Here is a 19411-nt window from a genome sequence, read left to right as displayed (position 1 = left end):
TTAATGATTGATCAAGAAGACAATAATGTAAATTTCTGAATAGCTTGACATTTATATAAATAAGAGTTTTATGACCAATGATTTTTTAAAAATTAATAAAAGGACAACTATTTGATTCCGGGAGGGGGGGTTTAGATCTTTGAAATAAGCAGGAAAGTTTTTGAGTTTGGACACTCCCCCCTTTTCCGTTTCTTAATTGTCAACCATTTTTCAGTGATGAAGAAAGAGATTATATCTCTTGTCATCCTAGGAACAAATATACGATCTATTCTGTCATGTGAGGGCATGAATGAAAAATAAATATATCTCCCTCTCTCTCTTTAGAATCAATTGGCCGTCTCCTAAAAGAGTATATCTATATCTTCTATATCAATAACGTTTGCGTGTCTTTAAAAATATTGGATTGAAATTTTTTTTATCTACATCAATTTCAAACTATTTGGGAATTAATCTGATGTAAATCATTAATACACCAGACACCTGTGTCGCCATAATCCTTTACTGCAGATATGTATGAACAGTACTTACGAAGATTTTTAAATTATCGGTACCTTCGTTTTTGTAGAAAATGTTTAACTGGTTCTTTTTTCATGATCACCTCACCTCACCTTCCCCCCCCCCCCCCCCCCCATGTAGTTTGACTCAAAGCAAACACCAATATTAGTAAATTAAATTATTTTCAATGTCATCAGGAACGTAGTATGAGGGGAGGGGGGGGGGAGGTTGCCCCAAAACATTTTTGTTTTGCTGTTCATATACAAACGTGCCGTAATGTCGGATTATCAAGCCTTACTGTATCTCATGGGAATTATTAAGCAGTCTCAGACTTATGTCAGAATTTCACTCATTCTTAAAATGAAAATTTATTGCAAACTACTGTTTAAAAATTAGAATGAACAAGATGGAAGGGAAACAAATTAAAAAAAAATCATATTTTATGTTTTCTTTCATATAACTTTATTACAATGTATAAATACTGTCTTAAGTCTTACACTCCTTCATGGTCCTTGGGCCATGTTAAAAACTCCTAACTTTTAAATCTATCGTTATCAAGCTTCAAAGCAAAGTTTAGGAGATGGGAGGGGGGATTAACAAACATGTAGATATTTTATCATTTCTAATAGAAGAGTATACAATTTTATTAGAAAATATTCTACGTTGTCAGTTGCGAAACAATGTTAGCAATCTTAAAACACATTCAGAAAATACTTTTATCAGATGTTCAATCATATGAAAAGTGTGGATTTTATAATGAAGATGCTGAATTTCAAACATTATCTTATCAAATGTCCATCATACACTTTTGAAAGAAATTTACTGGTAAATAAATTAAATGACATTGGTGTTTTATTTGAACTCGACACTATATTGAAAGGAAAATGTCAGTATTCTTAACTAGAGAATGTATGGAATGTATACAAGGCAAAACATATTAACCCATAATTTTTTTTATTTTTATGGTATAGACCTGTGACCGATAAATTTTGATTGAGGCTTTTGAAAAGAATCACTTAATCTGCAAACTAATTGTGATTAACATAAAACTAATGAAAAAAATATAACAATGTTTATTTCATCAATTTCTTCTAAGCTTCATTCAAATGTTGAATTACATTATTTCAAATTTTAAAATATGTACATGTACATTTGTATGTCTGTGCAAAACAATGCGGCGCTATACCCAGGTTTGTCCCGAAGACCCAGGGGCCGGGGAATTCCCCTGCCTATAATGACGTAATTTCCCGGTTATTTTGGTATTCCCCCTCAATTAGGAAAGGAACCCCAAACCCCTTCTACTTTTTTAATGTCCCCTGCTATTTCAATTCTTAGGGACAACCCTGTATACCACATGTTATTCCCATGGATTCATAAAGAAGATGGGTGAACATGACGAGCGAAAGGCTTCTAGTGTGACCAACATGAAGGTGAAAAATTAAATCTCAATTATATCAAAATTTTCCTTGATATTTCATCTAATATTAAAAAATACTTTATGTAAAATCTCTACAATTTGACAAAATATCCCACAAAGATTGAAATTATTTGCTTAAAAAATATTATACACACACTAAAGAGGGCAAAAAGAGTCATTTTCTCATACCATAACACTAAATGAGTGGGTCTTCGGTGAAGACCCTTCGCTCCATTTTTTTGAAAGTTAATCCTCAAAGTTTGCATAAAAATAAACATTTTTGGTTACCAAAAATATGGAGCAAAGACCCACTGTACCTTAAAAATATACTTTTATGACATAACATTCCCATCTTTTCGAGAAATACATGTATTTGAAGTCCATTAAGTCAAGGGTCATACATTGTATCACAAACATGATTTAAATGCCACTATTCATCAGGACTTTTTGAAAGTCTAGTATTATTGTGGAAGCATCTGGTTGTACTGTGTAGATTCATTTTTAATTTGTTTAAATCTCAGTCTCTTATATAGTTACAAAAGTCTATCTAAATTTTTCATAGGAATACATGTATATTGGGAAAAAAATCTGGTGCAGAACAGTAGGGCCATAGTGAGTCAGGTGAGCATTGTGGCCCATGAGCCACTTATTTAAATATTCAGCTATGTAGCAGATCTATATAATTATAAACAACTCATTATTGATAACTCTTATTAATGCTTTATGATAAATTTTACTAAGGCCAAACAAAAAAATATGTGTTGTCCGGTTACACCTCCAAAAAAAATTAGGGTAGGTAGGTAGGGATTTTTTTTTCTTTTTCTTTTTTTTTTTTTCTTTTTTTTTTTTTTTTACAAAATGATTTTCTAAATTTTTCTAAATAATACCTATCACTGCTTTTCAAGTGGCGTTTAGATGTGGCGTGATAATATACAAGTCAACATTGGTAGGGACACCCTAGTTATGAATATGAAACAAATATTTTTAAATCAAAAATAATAAACACACTAATAATCTTATTAATTTCTTTTTGTAAAAAAAAAGTTCGAGGTGAACATCCTTTTTTTAAATCCATGTTTATAAATGAAATAAATGACTTTTATCCAGAGTAATTCTTATTCTATTTAATAATAAATTTTGAACGATAAACTAGAAAACGGACATAGTACTGCTAAGAGCAGCGTATATTTATTTAATTTTGGCAAACAAAACAAAACAAAAAACATGGTGCTGGAAAAAAAGGAATGCTTCCGCGCTTTGCTAGCTTGCTTTAGAGTTAACACTCTTAATTGAACACTTGCACTAAGTGTTGAAACGATGTTTTGCATGGAGGTCGCCATTGCTGAAACTAAAACTAATACCGGAGCCGATGACGAAAAGTGGGAAAAATTCCGGAAAAAAATATGAAAATTGCCGGAAAAAAGTTTAGGGTCGGGGGTATAAAATAGGGACGGTCGGGTAACCGGAACCACACATATTTTTTTTTATTTGGCCTAACTGTTCCGATTAATTTTCATTTATTAGCACTTTAGATCACTATCATTTTTCAGTTTCCTCGGCCCTTGGAGAGATTGGTACCTGATGTGCATGAGCATTTTCTGTATATAGAAAGAAGATGGAGACTCGCTATCCACCTGTATGTATTTTGTCAGGCAGTTTTCTGTACATTGCAGGTAAAATTCTCATCTTTTTACTTTGCAGCCTCTCATTGTGTGGTACATTTTGGGGTTTGAAATCATAGTTATTGCATTTCTTGATTTTTTAAAAATTGATCTAAATTCCCCTTTTCTAGGTATAAATTTCAATAATGTAGCTTATGGATAAATCAAATACTGTTTAAGACTAAATAGACTGAAATTTAATTTGATATCAAAAGGATTGACTTTCTATCGTCTAAATTAATTTTAAACAAATAATATTGGGGATAGCTGCTTTTTCTCCAAGTGCCTTTCACTGGGGCGTTGTGAAAAGTTCTTGCACATACTTAATCAACAGCAGGGGTTAGATAAGAGTCATTAGTTATTTACTTCTCATAAACTTAAAAAAATTATGAATCAGTCTTTTTAAAACCTTTCAGTTTTGTTTAATGTGCTATGGTTTATCAAATTTTGGAGCTTTTCTCCAGTTCTGTGTAGAATCTCCCCTAATGAAAAAATTGACACAAATTTAATATCATTTTATTAACATAAAAAACAAAACCATGCAATTGTATAAATATTTTATTCATTACAGTCATATCTATATCCAGGTCTGATCACAGTAATAAAAATTATTCATGCAATCCTTGGAACACTTCTTGCAGAAGGAAGGTGTCGTTAATTAAGATGGTCACAGTTTCCAAGATACTGAAGAGACAGGACTCAAATTTCATACATATTCATTGGTTGGTATAAGGTCTTTGAAAATTACAAAATTGGCTACTTCTGGGATAGTTAAATATGTAAGTATAGGAATGAGAGTACCATCCCCGGATGTTTACATTATTTGTTTGTTATGGAAAGTAGAAGAAGTACTGAATAGTGTGCATTTCCCAATTGGCTGACTTCAGGTATGTAATTATTTTCATTTTAAAGTAAAAATATTAATTTTTGAAATAAAATTGAATATAGGAATATTACAGAAAATATAGAAATACATGTAGCAGGGGGGATTGTAGCAGTGGGGGTTGATATTTTTGCAGAGTGTCAATGACTGCTGATCACAATGATTTGAAAACAACTGCAATTTTGACCTACAAATGCCATCGTACCCTATATTTTTTCGGGCTTTTTTTTTTTTTAAAAAGAGCTTAAAATATAGTTTCAAATGAAGCCACGGATTTGTCCGAAATTGAATTAGTAGAGTACTAAGAGGGCAAAAGGTTTGTATAGATTTCTATGTGAAAATAATAGTGCTTCTTAAAGTTCTCTTCCATTAAATGACTTCCGAATGAATCATACACGTTTCTCACACGATTCTTGCACGGAAGTTCTACGTTTCTCACAGGGTTTTTACACGAAAGTCGCACGTTTCTTGCACGCTTCTCGCACGCTCGTTAAACAGTTTGGACAAAACGCTTGTAAACACGAAACGCTGCACAGTTTACACGAAACGCTACACGGTTTGCACCAAACGCTGCACAGTTTACATGAAACGCAACACGATTTGCAAGAAACAAAACCAAAAAAAAAAAAACCAAAAAAAAAAAAAAAACCAAAAAAAAAAAACAAAAAAAAAAAACGGAAGTCACACACTTCTTTTGGGGTAGTAGCACGTTTCAGGGTCTGTAAATCAAATTGGAGGCACCACACTTCGATGAACATTTGATTTCGTGGATTTTCCAAAATACACAAGTAGTTAGCAATGGACCAATTGTTATAATGGTCCTCTTTAAGTTGAAGAAATTCATGACCTTAAGTTTCACTGCAAAAGGTTACAGAGAACTAAAGTTGTCACCGGAAAACGATGAAGGTAATATAAAAAGAAGTAGGTACAATTTTGGCTTTATTATGCCCTAAAAATAAATGCTTTCAAAAAGTTTTGAAACTGAGTCGAGTACATGTATCTGAATGTGATATATCATGAAAGAATATGGCATGAAGGAGGACCATTCTGGAAATATGGCGTCATTAATTTAATACGTTTCTCTGTTTTAAACAGAAAAAAAGCTTCAAAATGACTTATTTCAAGGGTTATTTTCCTTAAGAAAATAGTGTCCACAGCCGTCGCCCACTTTAATGTTCGGATATATTGTGTGAAATTCTGTGAAAAATCATATTTCTCAGAATCTTTGTGGGCGATGTGTGTGGTCTATATTATCTGAAAGAAGATCTAAAAGTCCCAAAAAATTGATGACTTCTGCAACTTTTTAAGAAAATACGGATAAATGCACAAGTTCAGGACGTCACAATTAACATTTAGAAAGTCATATGAGAAAAACAATTTGTATGAGCTTACAGTGTGGAATTTCAGCAATTCAGAAAACACAAGTTTTAATTTCTTACAGCACTTTTATATTTAAGAAAAATACAGGGCAAGATTTGAATTAAAACCGTACCTTGTTCTTTCTGACCTTGGTTTTTGGCCTTTTGACCTCAAAATCAAAAAGAATTTTTAAGTCATATTGACTAAAGATATTAATTTTTATTGCAAACCTTCAAAGCCATCATCAGGAAATAATAACTGAATGCAAAATATGAATTTTTGAACTTAACCTGTTGACCTAAAAATTCAAAAAGGTCGATGGTCTGTAAGCCATTGTAAGCTGTGATATAAAATTTTATTGAAAAAAGCTCAAAGGGGAACTAAAATGGAATCAGGAAACCTTGCATTGTATAAATTTCTGACCTTTGACCTTTTGACCTAAAAATAAGCAGCGTTTTCTTTCAATCATTAGTATTTTTTGTATGTAATTCCGTTGAAAAGGCTTAAAGAAAACTTATCATATGGAAGCTATTTTTTGCAATACATAAATTCTGCCCTTTACCTTTAATCTTTTGATTTGAGTTTTTAGGCCATAGGAAGTTGTGATGTCAAATTTCATTGAAATAAACTCAAAAAAAAAATAAAGATATCATCTGGAAACGTCATCATTTTGTAATACACAATGTCAATAGGAATCTTCTTTAGGCCATAGGAACTTCTTATATTAAATTTCATTGCAAAAGCTTAAATGCCTGAGAATTCGTCCGGAATTGAAAGAGTTATACATGAATATATGAATTTCTAACATTGACCTTAATATCAAAAGGGGTCTTCTTTAGGCCATAGGAAATTGTCATATAAAATTTCATTCAAAAGTTAAAAGGCTTTTTAAGATATCGTCCGGAAACTAGCGTTACACAGACAGAATTACAAAAAGACAGATGGACGGTAGAGCGGACGGACCCAAATTATTTCCCCCTTTTTCAGTGAAACTAGGGAAAAAATGCGTACATTGTTCCTTGAAGAGGATGTCAGCTTACTTAAGAAATAAGATGTAAGTATCATGCATTTTTTTTAGTTAAAGATGTATGTATCATTTCTTTAGAGTTTCATTGGGATTTTTACTTAAAGTTGGCCATGTGGTCAAATTCTATACAACGCTCTTAGAGCGTTTTAGTAGATTTGATCACGTTCAAACTTAATGTCATTATATACCAAGTAAAACTTAAAGAACTGATACATATTTTTCTCATTTTTATATGAAATTGCACTTAATAGATTCCGTTATGAGAATGCAACTAACAAATTGATGCAATTAACTCATACATTCACGACGTCATGTGATGCCACAGGGTAGACCTTCCAAATGTCTCGTGCGGTTAGTCTCCTTAAGAAAGAAAGTTTCATCAGGTGACCAATTTCATTTCAATTTTGCTAGCACTGTCGTATAAATAAACACTTACGTGTATTATTTGGCAAATTGTAAAATTTAAAATAAGCGCTTGTTTTGTTATTTTTTTAAGCAATCTAATTAAAATTAGATCTTTGATCCGCTCAAACTAGATCGCTACACAGTGTTTGTGTAACGATCTAGTTGGAGCAGATCAAAGATCTAATTTTAATTAGATTGATTTTTAAAGAATATTTACAAACAAAATTGTTCCATAATGATTTCCAGAACTGGGCAATCATACCTGTGTTTATAGTTGAATCCGCTCTTTTCAAAAAAAAAAAAAAAAAAAAAAAAAAAAAAAGTCCTTGGCCGCCATCTTTGGGGAAAATTAAAACTAGAAAATTTTCACACTGGCCTGTGTAATTTTGTAACTTTGTCATTTGACTTAAAAATAATTATTGGATCTTGTATTTTGATTGCACCTTTGATGAATAAAAAAATCCACTGTGACACTGTGAAAGTGAATTTATCGCACCGTGTCCAAATGATTAGTAATGTAGAGAAGAGGATCACTGTTTTTTTTTCCCTAAAGACATTTTGATGGACCCCGCAACGGAGAAAAAAATTGCAAAGCGTTGATTGAACTATAGTTTAGACATAGTGTATTCATTTACATAAAAGTGCTGAAATTTTAGAAAACAACTACAAATTAAAGAAAAGTTTAAAAAAATGTATCGTACATTTTACATGTACAATTATCAATTGTAGAATCATTTTTTACAATAAATAAACAGTCATACAGTGCAAATAGTAAGAAGAACACAAGTTTAAAAGAAATCATTTACTTAATAGATATTTCTAGTTAACAGGCGGATCATGATCAGTACAAACCAAATCTAAATATAAAAAGCAATATCTTAAAATAAATGATCAAGCCTCCTTATCAATCTCTCTCTCTCTCACTCTCTCTCTCTCTCTCTGTGTGTGTGTGTAAATGCTTATGGGTATGGCTGATCTTCAATCTGTGGTTGTCTGTAATCTTTCATTTTTTGTGGTTGTCTGTAATCTTGCGTTGTCCTTATCCTGGAAGTTGTCCGTAACAAGACTGATCAAGTTAAAATTTAGGTGTACCTCCTTGAGGGGTAACTCCTTGATGTATGTACACAACGCCTGCAGTCTGCCGTTTTCTTCCTAACATAAATAAAATTTAGAAACATGGTTGATTTAATAAAGAGATGAGATGTGTACTATTTTTTCTGTTTGCCCTCTCAGGACCCATTTATCAGATGTAGAAGAATTCAACTGATATTTCGGGCTGAGTCCGGTACGCATCAATTATTCGCTCTGAGGGTATCACACGTCTTATAATTATGCACTTTGATATATGAAATTACAGTAGTAAACTAAATGTATCAGGGTTATATTCATTGTTCTCTCTGGCAAATCAATATGCAATGAAACCCTTAACCTTATCCAATGATAAAGATTATAGAATTTTAATGATTTAAATCCTAAGTGTATAATTACATGTGATACTATGGTTACAGAAATACTAATAATTTATCATTGCTTGTGACAAATATGACGGAGTCGCACATACATATGACAGTTCGACACCAAGGATAACATCACTAACGTCAAATTTCACTTTACTAATCTTGACCTTTGACCTTTTCATCACAAATTCATGCACTTAGGTTTTTTTTTCCCTCTCAGGCAACATTCAAGCATTGTAGCCAATATTGAGAATGAGAGACAAAAAGATGGAAATAAAAAACAATCTCCATAATTTCGATTTTAACACCTATCATTGTCTTGACCTTTGACCTTTTGAAAGTCAAAAAGAATACATTCCCCAGGTCATCTGTCATCAAATTTTAAACAATGTCAACATCATTAGTATGGACGCACATACAATGCAAACACTTAATGTCCCTTAAGGTAGTATGTCCCTCAGGATTTGATAATCAGCGGTTAAGTTATTAAAAAATGCTCGCAAAAATGCCACTGAATTCACAAAGTAATTATGAGTCGTGTCAAAATCGACCGGACACTCGATAAATTAAGTCAAGTGACTTATAAATTTATAGCCTCTATCATCTTTCCAGGATTATATTGTAGACATCTTGTGAAAAAAATGTCATTTTCTTTAAAGTTCATCATTATGATTAATACTTCTAGTATATTTTCAGGAACCGTAAATAAAACCATCAATTATGCGTTTTCTAATTTAAAGAGATACAAATGTAAATTTGGATAAGAAAACTTTTTGTACCCGGGCATCTGAAAAAAAAATGCATAACATGTTTCTGATACTTAAGCGGAATTTCACTTCTTTTATTAACTTCAGTTCGTTATGTATAATACTTTGTGTATCATTCAAATTATCACAGATCACTTTCAATTTTATTTAATTGGCATTGGCATTAAGACGAGTTTAGAGGACATTTGTTTTCTTTAAAATATATTTAATTGTCCTTTTATAAGGTGTAAATATCTACTTTTTACACGAGCGTTTCAAAGACTTGGATCATCATAAGATTCATGAAATGAAAAATATTGCACGAAAAGAATTTAAATTTCAAGTTCATTTTTGAGATATTAAAAATGATGACAATTTTAAGTTATTGTTTCTGGCTGTGGAACAGGCTTCCTTAAACATTTCTGAAGAGACAGGAAAAAGAAACACCGAGCACTTTTTATAAGAAAAAGCTGACATGAATTGAATAAAAATTTAACAAGTAAAACTTTCTTGCCATAAAATAAAATACAATCTTTTATTAAAAATTTCTATAGATCTATTGGATACCAATTATAAATTGATAAATCTCATTTATCTCTACAAGGCAGCAAAAACTTACTTAAACAAAAGATGGCGGCGGCGATACATGCGATAATGGCCACCACAATCACAATAACTGGACCGACGATCACACTGTTACAAAATAAAAATAAAAAGGACAGTTTTATCAATATCCGTTTTACAAATTTGAAATCTTTTTCTCTGCGTATTTGTATAAAATAACAAAATTCAATGAAGATGGCGAATATGCCAAGAGTTGTCTGTTAACGTTGTCTGTTAAATAAGAAATTGAAAAATTAAATCTTAATCGTGACAAAATTTTCTTTCATATTTCAGTTAACATTAAAGTATATTTTATGCAAAATCTCCACAATTTGCTAGTTGCTGTCACAAATTATTTGTCTATGAAATAGCATGAACACACAATAGAGGGCAAAAAGATATAATGTCTTCATACTACAACACATTGCTTCCTATATAAGCATGTCTTCCATCCACTTTTTATCCTAAAGTATAAGCGTAAAAAATACACTGTATGTATACCTTTTTCAGTTAACAAAACATGGAGCAAGGAGTATTATACCTTAAAAAATACACTTTAACTTTTATGACACAACATTTATCTTTCCGAGAAGTCTTTGAAGTCCAGTTAATCAAAGATCATAACAGAAACAATGTCATGAGTTGTGTGGTCTAGTGGTTTTAACGTCAGTCTCTAAGAAAATTTGATACTCAAAGTAAATCATTTGGGTTGCCCAATGTTTTAAAATTCTCCTAGCAAGCGTGTACACACATTTTAGCCCCCATCTAAGCAAACCGCCCAAAAGTTTTTTCTTTTAATTGTGATGGAATACATTCATTACACTATCATGTTGTAAATTTTGAATTTACTAGGGGGAGGTAAATGCAAAATTTACAACATGTTGTAAATTTTGCATTTATCTCCCCCTAGTAAATTCAAAATTTACAACATGATAACACTATATACATCTGTACATGTATGTATGTATGTAAAACTTAGTTTCCATAAATTCAGACTTGTCCTTACCCAACACTGAGACATGTAGACGTTCCAGTACAGATGTACCCATACTGACAACACCATGTAGTTCCGGTACAGCATTTATAGTTTGAAGGACATTCACTGTCACTATAGCAAGCCTCAGCCGAGCTCAGTGCTGAAGAAAGGAAACCGAATATTACATAATTATTTGCATGCTTTAATTACTTCCAAGCTTTAAGTGGAGTTCAAGTTCTTGGGAACTTCAAGGCTAGTATTCGAAGCAATACAAACCTCTGAATTTTATATTATCCCTTTTTTGAATTTCATCGAGAGCTGATGATCCATTGTAAAATTGAAATCAATGTACTTGTATCATTTTCTAAAATAATTTTTATAATTTTTTAACGGGTGAAATATATAAGTATTATAATATACTTGTCAAAAATTCTAAGTCCCCATTTTTCTTATTTAAAAAATTTAAAAACCCTTACGTCAATTTTTAAGTAGCTTTAAATTTTGACTGCAATTTAAAATGCTTACCTGTCAGGGCAAAAAAATTGTAATCGAATGTAATTATACCCCCGCTCCGAAGGAGAGGGGGTTATACTGTTTTATCTTTGTGTGTCTGTCCGTAACAAATTTTCGTCGCAGTTTTCTCAGCAACTACTCATCACAAATGATTGAAATTTTAGCACACATTAGGCATACCATATGGTGGGATTCATTTTTGTTCGAATTCGATGTCAACTTCCTGTTATCCGTACGTCTGTTCGTAACAAATTTTAGTCACAGTTTTCTCAGCAAATACTTAGCGCAGATGATGAAATTTTAGCTCAGTCTTTGTTTAGGCATGTCATATGGTGGGATTCATTTTTGTTTGAATCCGATGTCAACTTCCTGTTTATCCATAGCAACTACTTAGCGCAGATGCTTGAAATTTTACCACAATCTTTGTTTAGGTCTGCCATATGGTGGGATCTATTTTTGTTCGAACCCAAATCAACTTCCTGTTTATCTGTGCGTCTGTCCGTAACAAATTTTCCTCACAGTTTTCTCAGAAACTACTTAGCGCAGATGCTTGAAATTTTAGCACAATCTTTGTTTAGGCTTGCTATATAATGGGAATCATTTTTGTTCGAATCCGATGTCAACTTCCTGTTTATCTGCGCGTCTGTCTGCAACAAATTTCCGTACAGTTTTCGCAGTAACTACTCAGCGCAAGTGCTTAAAATCTTTAGCACAATCTTTGTGTAGGCCTGCCATATGGTGGGATTCATTTTTGTTCGAATCCGATGTCAACTTCCTGTTTATCCTTTTGTCTGTCCGTACCAAATTTCTGCTCTGAGCAACTGCTCAGAGCAGATGTTTGAAATCTTAGCACAGTCTTTGTTTAGGCATGCCAAATGGTGGAATTCATTTTTGTATGATTTCGACGTCGATGTAAGAGTGTATATTCACATCAGAGCGGGGGTATTACTAGTGAGCATTCGCTCACAGACTTCTTGTTACTCTATCGTGACCGTTTTTGTTGAAAAGCATGACGTGCGAGTTCCATTTTTCAAAATTCTTTGCTTCCATGTGTTCATTATCTTTCGTTGTTTACGAAAAACATAAAAAGATTGAATAAAATTTGGTGCATGTCCACACAAGAACGTGCAAGAAAAGCTGACATGGTCCAAGCTGGGTGTAGTTCACCAGAGGTTCGTTTTCTTTCACTATATGTGTTTATTTTGTTTACAACATTTAGAAATATCGTCCGAAAGATCAAACATAGCTTACTTGTATTCCTTACAATTATAAGAAGTCGCTAGAATTTTCACAGAGACTACAAAAGCATCCTAGGGCTTATCCAGAAATTCACTTGAACCGGAAGTGTAGAAATTCGTCCATGGCCAAGACGTAGTGTAACGACACTTCTTCAACAGGACTACTTCATAAGAATTACTTTTGTGGAAGGAACCTAACTCAAGTGCAACTACACGGCACTCTTTGAAAATTCATGGAAGTCTGTTTCTTCAATGACCAAAAACTGTACGGAACAAACTGGGGGCGTGTGGAACGTATGCAAGGAGAAGTTATGTACTTTAGGCTTAATATTGTCGCAAGGCACAGAAAATTTCGGTTTGCCCCTTTGTCATCCAAACCTCAACCCTAGAGAGCATGTATGAGATAAAATAGACAGGTGAATGAAACAACTTTTCCAGCCACAGAATCTAGCGGAACTAGAGGGAGACCTAGTCAACACACGGAGTAATCTTCAATAAAGATTTTTTCTTTAATTGTGTGAACTTTTTGAGGAGCAGATGCCTTGCTGTTAATAGCCATTCTCTGTAACCACTTAAACTTTTGCGGCACGCATAGTCACAGATTTTTTTCAAATTTGGCTAGAATTTACCACCTCATAAACTACTCCAAAAAATATTGTTAGATCATATGAATGTTGAGTAGTTACCATGGAAACGGTGTCTAAAGTTGATTTTTTCTGAAAAAATGCAATTTTGGGAATGTTATTCAATGAAATGCGGCTACTTCAATTCATGTTACTCACAGAAATAAAAAGTATGACATCTGATTTTAAAAGGCATTTAAAAACATTGTTGGTATTCAGTCTATAAATATGAGAAATCTATGATTAAAATAGCAGACATTCATTTAAAAATTGAATTATCTCCCTTTGATAATGCTGAGCTCTTTAGTGTGAGAGATAAAAAAAAAATCTTTGGACAAAACTGACTGGAAGTTGTTTACACTGTCAACATACATCCTAGATTTCAAGTAAAATCAAGTGTTTTTTTCTGTTTATTTAATGTGCATACAAATTTTAATCTCTTTGTTTATTTCCTGGATGCAAAAGAGTAATAGACATTAACAATGGCGAAATGTACAAGGCCACATGGTACAAGAAATCAGCTCTGTACACATTCATGATATTGAAGCCTATGCCTCAAGGTCTTAGGAGTTTCAAAAAACTTAAGATATCAGAATTATATTGAATTGGTTGTAAGAAGAAGTACAGTGTCTCAGTCAGAGTGTCCATCATATATTACTATGAATAACAGCCTGGAAAGCCAGTGTTTCTTTTTAAAACGAATGTGAAAAAAAAAAAAAACAAAACAAAACTGAATTATAATGTGAGAGAAGAAGGCTTTTGATTTTACCTAAATAATTAAAGTCAAGCTACATTTACATGTTCGTACAAAACTGGAGGTTGATATTTGGATAAAAAAAATTGGCTTGGCAACAACAAAGTACAAGTATATCAAGTTTATATTGAATGATGTGATGTAAGTTTATGCCTGTCATTAAAGGGAGGACCATTTGATTTTGGGGATGGGGGGGGGGGGGGTGACAGATTTTTGAAACTAATAATCTGTTCTCGAAAATGTTGAAAATAAAATAAATTGATAAGTGCTACAACCCCAACCACCACCCACAGGCACTTGTTTCGGTAATACGTGTAATTTTTTTTAACCCATAGTAACCCATAGTATAATAAGTATTATTATTATACTATGGGTTGAAAAAATATTACCAAAACAAATGCCTGACCCCCCCCCCCCCTTCCCACGAAATAGAGTTTGGGCGTATTCCTTTTTTTTTTTTGGCTATTCAGACTTTTTTTAAGGTGAAACAGAATATTAGTAATCTGTCCTGGATCATCTTGGAAATAAATAATCAGTCCTTCACTACCATGAAATAAATAATCTGACTAGGGAATTAAAAAAAAAACGCTCTTTACACCCCCATCCTAAAATTAAAGAACGAAAAAGTATATTTTATCTCTATTTAAAGGCTATACATGTAGAAAAAAAATGCCGCACCTAAAAACAGTTTTTAGTGAGGGATGTAACAGAAAACTCAATCTTTTTAATTCCTCCTACTGTTTGCCTTTATCTGTATCACAAAAAAGAGAGAAAAGTTATGTGTGTATATTTCAGATTTTGATTTTTTTATTCAATGACTTTGAAAACATTTACAAAGAAATTGATAATGTTGTTGAAGCAAGAATTTTCTTTAAGGGAAAGGTCTTTACCCAATAAAAAAAAAGAATCAAAATATTGTTAAGGCCAATGATAAAAATGATTTGTTTGATTCCTGTCGACCAGTCAAAATTATACTTTCAATTTTTTTTTTTTTTTTTGGGGGGGGGGGGTTGCATAGAAATACAAATTGTCTGAATCATATTTAAAGTTAACGGTTTATCATTTCTCTAGACTAAGGTACATTTAGACTGAACCTTGTAGCAGTAAAATTAATATTAAATCTGTCTAGCTGTATTCTATCAACATTGAAAACTTAAATAAATTTCTGACAACCCCCCCCTTTTCTATCAAAAGAAAAAAAGTCATAAAATTAAACAAAAAATAAATCTATACCTTGGGAATGGGGGCGGGGTGGGGTTAATCGTTTATGAAGAATCACTTCCTTTAATATATACCAAAAAAAAAATGAAAACTGTAGGAAGAAGGCAGGGACAGATTATTTATTTTCAACATTTTCAAGGAGTAAACTTTAGAAAATATGTTTACATTACACACCATAAGGTATACAATTCCATCAAGCTTACCAACCAACTCAAATTTAGCAACCGACATAAATTCAAGAAAGCACAAAAACAGATTATCCGAACAGGTCCAGCAGATTTTTACAACAGATTATTATTGATTAAATTTTGGGAAATAGCAGATCTATTATGTGTAAGCCCATGCATATTTGGGTTGAAATATTTATCATCAATGTCTCTAAATTTTCAAGTTTTTAAGAATAATATTGCAAAGTAAAATGGTTTTAGGCTTTTTCTGTCAACTTCTCTGAAAAAAGTCACAGGAAAACAATTAATTTGACTGTCACTGGAAAAGTGCGGGCTGTTGAATAGGGTCAAAAATGTACATTTTAGAACAAGGACTTAGTCTAAAAAAAACAACAAAAGAGTGTTTTTACATGCATGTAGCACAATTCTCTACATACAAGTCACTTAATATGGTAAGTGTATAGGCTTTCAATATTTTGACTTGGCTACATTTTCATTAATAAATGACCTTAAAAAACATTCTCATGGCATTTTCACATTATGCATTAAGCTAAAGGTGAGAATGTAATTTATTTACCAGTTTCAGTAAAATAAATTGTGTATAAAACAGGATACGCTTTCACAATATCCAAGTATAAATGCTGTACTAACAAGCTAATTTAGAGAATCTGTGTCCCCTGCTTAAGAAAAAAAGAAGAGCGAGTACGGATCTAGAGGGTTGGTGGGGGTGGGGGGACTGGACACTTTAAGAGGAGTGGGCGGGACCATAGGGAGTTACGTTATAAAATTTCATTGCAAAAGCTTAAAAGCTTCTTGAGATATCGTTCAGAAATGAAAGTTTTACACACAAACAGAAATTATAAATTTTTGACATTGGCCTTTGACCTTTTGACCTCGAAATCAATATGGGTCTTTTTTTTAGTTCATAGGGAGTTGTGCTTTAAAATTTCAATGCAAAAGCTCGAATGCTTCTAGAGATATCCCACAGAAATAAAGTGTTTAAACAGAATTTATGAATTCATGACCTTGACCTTTGGCCTTAAAATCAATGGGAGTCTTTCCTAGGCCACAGGGATTTTTTATGCAAAATTTCATTGCAAAGGCTCAAAGGCTTCTTGAGACATCGGGCCGAAACGAGAGTGTTACAGAAAGACAGGCTGACGGACGGATGGACGGTCAGACAGACCCAAATCAATATCCCCCACTTTCAGTGAAAGCGGGGGACAAAAAGGCAATTTTTATATACCATTGTGACCTTGAACTTTGACCTTCTGTCCTTATTTACCAATTCATGTGATGCAACATGTAGTTATTGTCCCCAGAACTGTAATTTTGTTTATTCATGCTGTTTAAAACAAAAGTATTAGTTAGGACACAGAAAAAAAATGTGCTTAGTTTCCTTAAATTTCCATCTAAATCGAGCCATTTTGACCTTGACCTTTGGTCATGAAAATTGATTTTTCTTTTTGTTTTTGCTATTGTGTACCACATAACTAAATTTGGTTTTAATCCATTTTAAAATACTCAGGTATTTATATGGAAACTGATTGTAGATACCTATTGCCCTTGTCTGGAATTCTTTAAAAAAGCATAAGTTTGTAACCATGGTAACATGAAAACAAAATATGAATACCAAGTGTTTCTTTGCAGTTTATATTAGAACTATATATGGACTTTCAAACCAATGTATTTATTTTTTCCCAAATGTCCGCAAAATTTTATACCAGGCTTTTCAAAAGAGCCTAAAATCTACAATTTTTCCCCAGAAAAATCCTACCTAAAAACGGGCGATATTTTTTCTATTATGTAAAGTTACTCAAATACTAAAAATTATCTAAAGAACTATAAAAATGATGTATTTTGGCAAAAAGATGAAATCATGTAAATATCTTGTTGTATTAAAGACTTTTAATTTGTCAAAAATGGTCATTTTTCATCAAAATTTAGCATTTTTTAGGCCATGAAAAATGTATGTTGGTTGCCATGGTAACCATTGACCATAGCAACCATTTTATTATGAATTTTAGTTTCATGCATCAATATAGGAATGTGTGCCAAGTTTCATAAAAATCTAAGACCTAGCGTGCCACACTCCCTATATAAGAGTTTAAATGCTTACAGAGAATGGCTATTAATTCGTTTGAATGGTGGATAAATGCAGCATTGAATGCTGTGAATTTTAAATTCTAGAGTTCCTAAATGTTTCTGCATTTTGTGATAAATTTGCTTGAGCGAAAAAAATTTTTTTGTTACCTTTTATCCTACAGACTTATTAATTTATTTTGTCAAAATAATTTAATATAAAAACACTGTTAAGCAAAGACTTGCCTGGGGACTTAGAAATATTGATTATAGTGTATATGTACTACAGTTTGATGACCAATGTTAGCGTTTGAAGACATGTGAGTTCGACTGCGGTCGGAGTGTGGTTGTGTGGTCCTTTTTTATACTAGTATCTTCCAGAAATTATTATCATTGTGTCTCTCAGCTCATAAGGCCAGGAATCATATCCATTTTAAGATTTTACACGGGATATATTGGCTTATAATGTTGGGTAAAACAAGAGACTTTGGAGCTTTAAATTTCATTCTGAAGTCTCTGTTTTTTTCGTACATTTTAACCCTAACCGGAAGTTGATGTCTTAAAATGCATGGAATAAATGAGTGGTTCGACGAAGGACCTCAGGAACGATTCATTTGAAAAAAAAAGTATTTCGAAGCCTTGATGTCTTTTTAAAGTAGGTTAATGATTGATAAATTAATAAAATACGAGTTTAAAGTGGAGGGGGGGGGGGTGAAATTGAGTTAGGTAGCTTGTGGTAAGAATAAGTAGGGGTGCCCTGTACACGAAACAAGTGCCTGTGATTTTTATGTCATGATTACTTTAAAAGCAGGAAGTTGCTTATCACTGGGATAAACAAGAAGTTCCCTTCCCAATGTTTAAACGTTTCATTTGACCGACACATATACCGGCCGGCTTATCCTGTACATGTACGACTGAAACAGTCTGTTAATTATACTCCAGCTGGAGGAAACCCAATCCCTGCAGGATAAAAACCCGACTGTCGTACAACTTATATTATAATTTAATTTCTTCAATGCATTGAATTGAATTGTCATTTCGAATTTTGCTTTGTAACCACAAATGAAATACCTCTGCATTTTTAAATTACGTAAATACGTTTAAATTAGAATAGCTTTACTATTTTTCTAATACAACTGTCTTTGATTTTTCTTCCTGTCCATTGTTAAGATTGCATTTCATTTTGGTCGACATCCATACAATATATTGACTTATTGTAAAAAAAGGGAGACCAATTGTTTTATAAGACAATGTGTCACAATGTAAATGTCTATGTCCTGCATGATATACATTTCAACCCACATACGTGTGGGTATGAGATTCATTTGGTTGTTTGTGAATCTTTAAAAAAATTTTCCATCTGCGTTTGCCTCTCTCTTTCATATATTTTATTTACGCGCTGATTTCTTAATATAATAACTTTTCTCCTTGCTTTTTCCAAAGCATCGACCTCAAATGACCACCTGTGACATGTAATTCTCTTCATTTCTTATAAGTACATGTAATAAATATGCCACCATACATGTATATATATATATACATCTATAAGCATAAAAATAAAATCTGTATTTCAGTAATGAAGATGAAATAATAGATCTTTCATTTTAATGCATGATTCTAATGGAGGACTTTTTATAAAAACATAAAAATCGTAATTTGAATGGGAAATTGAAGCACATTCCGTTTTATGCAGATAATTTAATTAATTAATTTGCATGTACACCTATTTATGCATTCAACCTTGTTACATCATTATAATATTCCTACGTTGCTAAGTTTTGACC

The 19411-nt window shown here is 32.5% G+C and overlaps 1 protein-coding gene across 2 annotated transcripts in view; it reads right to left on the bottom strand.

Annotated features, from left to right (window-relative positions):
• Nucleotides 1–19411, bottom strand: part of LOC133174667 (uncharacterized) — a 304409-nt gene that overhangs the window by 284721 nt on the left and 277 nt on the right. Inside the window, exons 2-4 of one of the 2 annotated variants that reach the window (XR_009719162.1) lie at nt 11060–11189; nt 10070–10143; nt 8172–8399 (exon numbers count right to left, since the gene is read on the bottom strand). Coding sequence is in view for 1 of the 2 variants with exons in the window: in XM_061309758.1 (XP_061165742.1) it covers nt 8323–8399; nt 10070–10143; nt 11060–11189 (281 nt within the window). In the remaining variant the exon portion in view is untranslated. Of the gene's footprint in view, nt 1–8034; nt 8400–10069; nt 10144–11059; nt 11190–19411 lie in introns of those variants that run through there. The other variant, XM_061309758.1, reaches the window with a different exon arrangement.

The sequence above is a fragment of the Saccostrea echinata genome, unplaced genomic scaffold, assembly GCF_033153115.1.
Source record: "Saccostrea echinata isolate AGI-Se365-2 ecotype Australia unplaced genomic scaffold, CSIRO_AGI_Sech_v1 ptg000058l, whole genome shotgun sequence".
NCBI lineage: Eukaryota > Metazoa > Mollusca > Bivalvia > Ostreida > Ostreidae > Saccostrea > Saccostrea echinata.
Note: the sequence above shows the minus strand (reverse complement) of the source record. Positions and strands in the feature narration are given on the sequence as shown.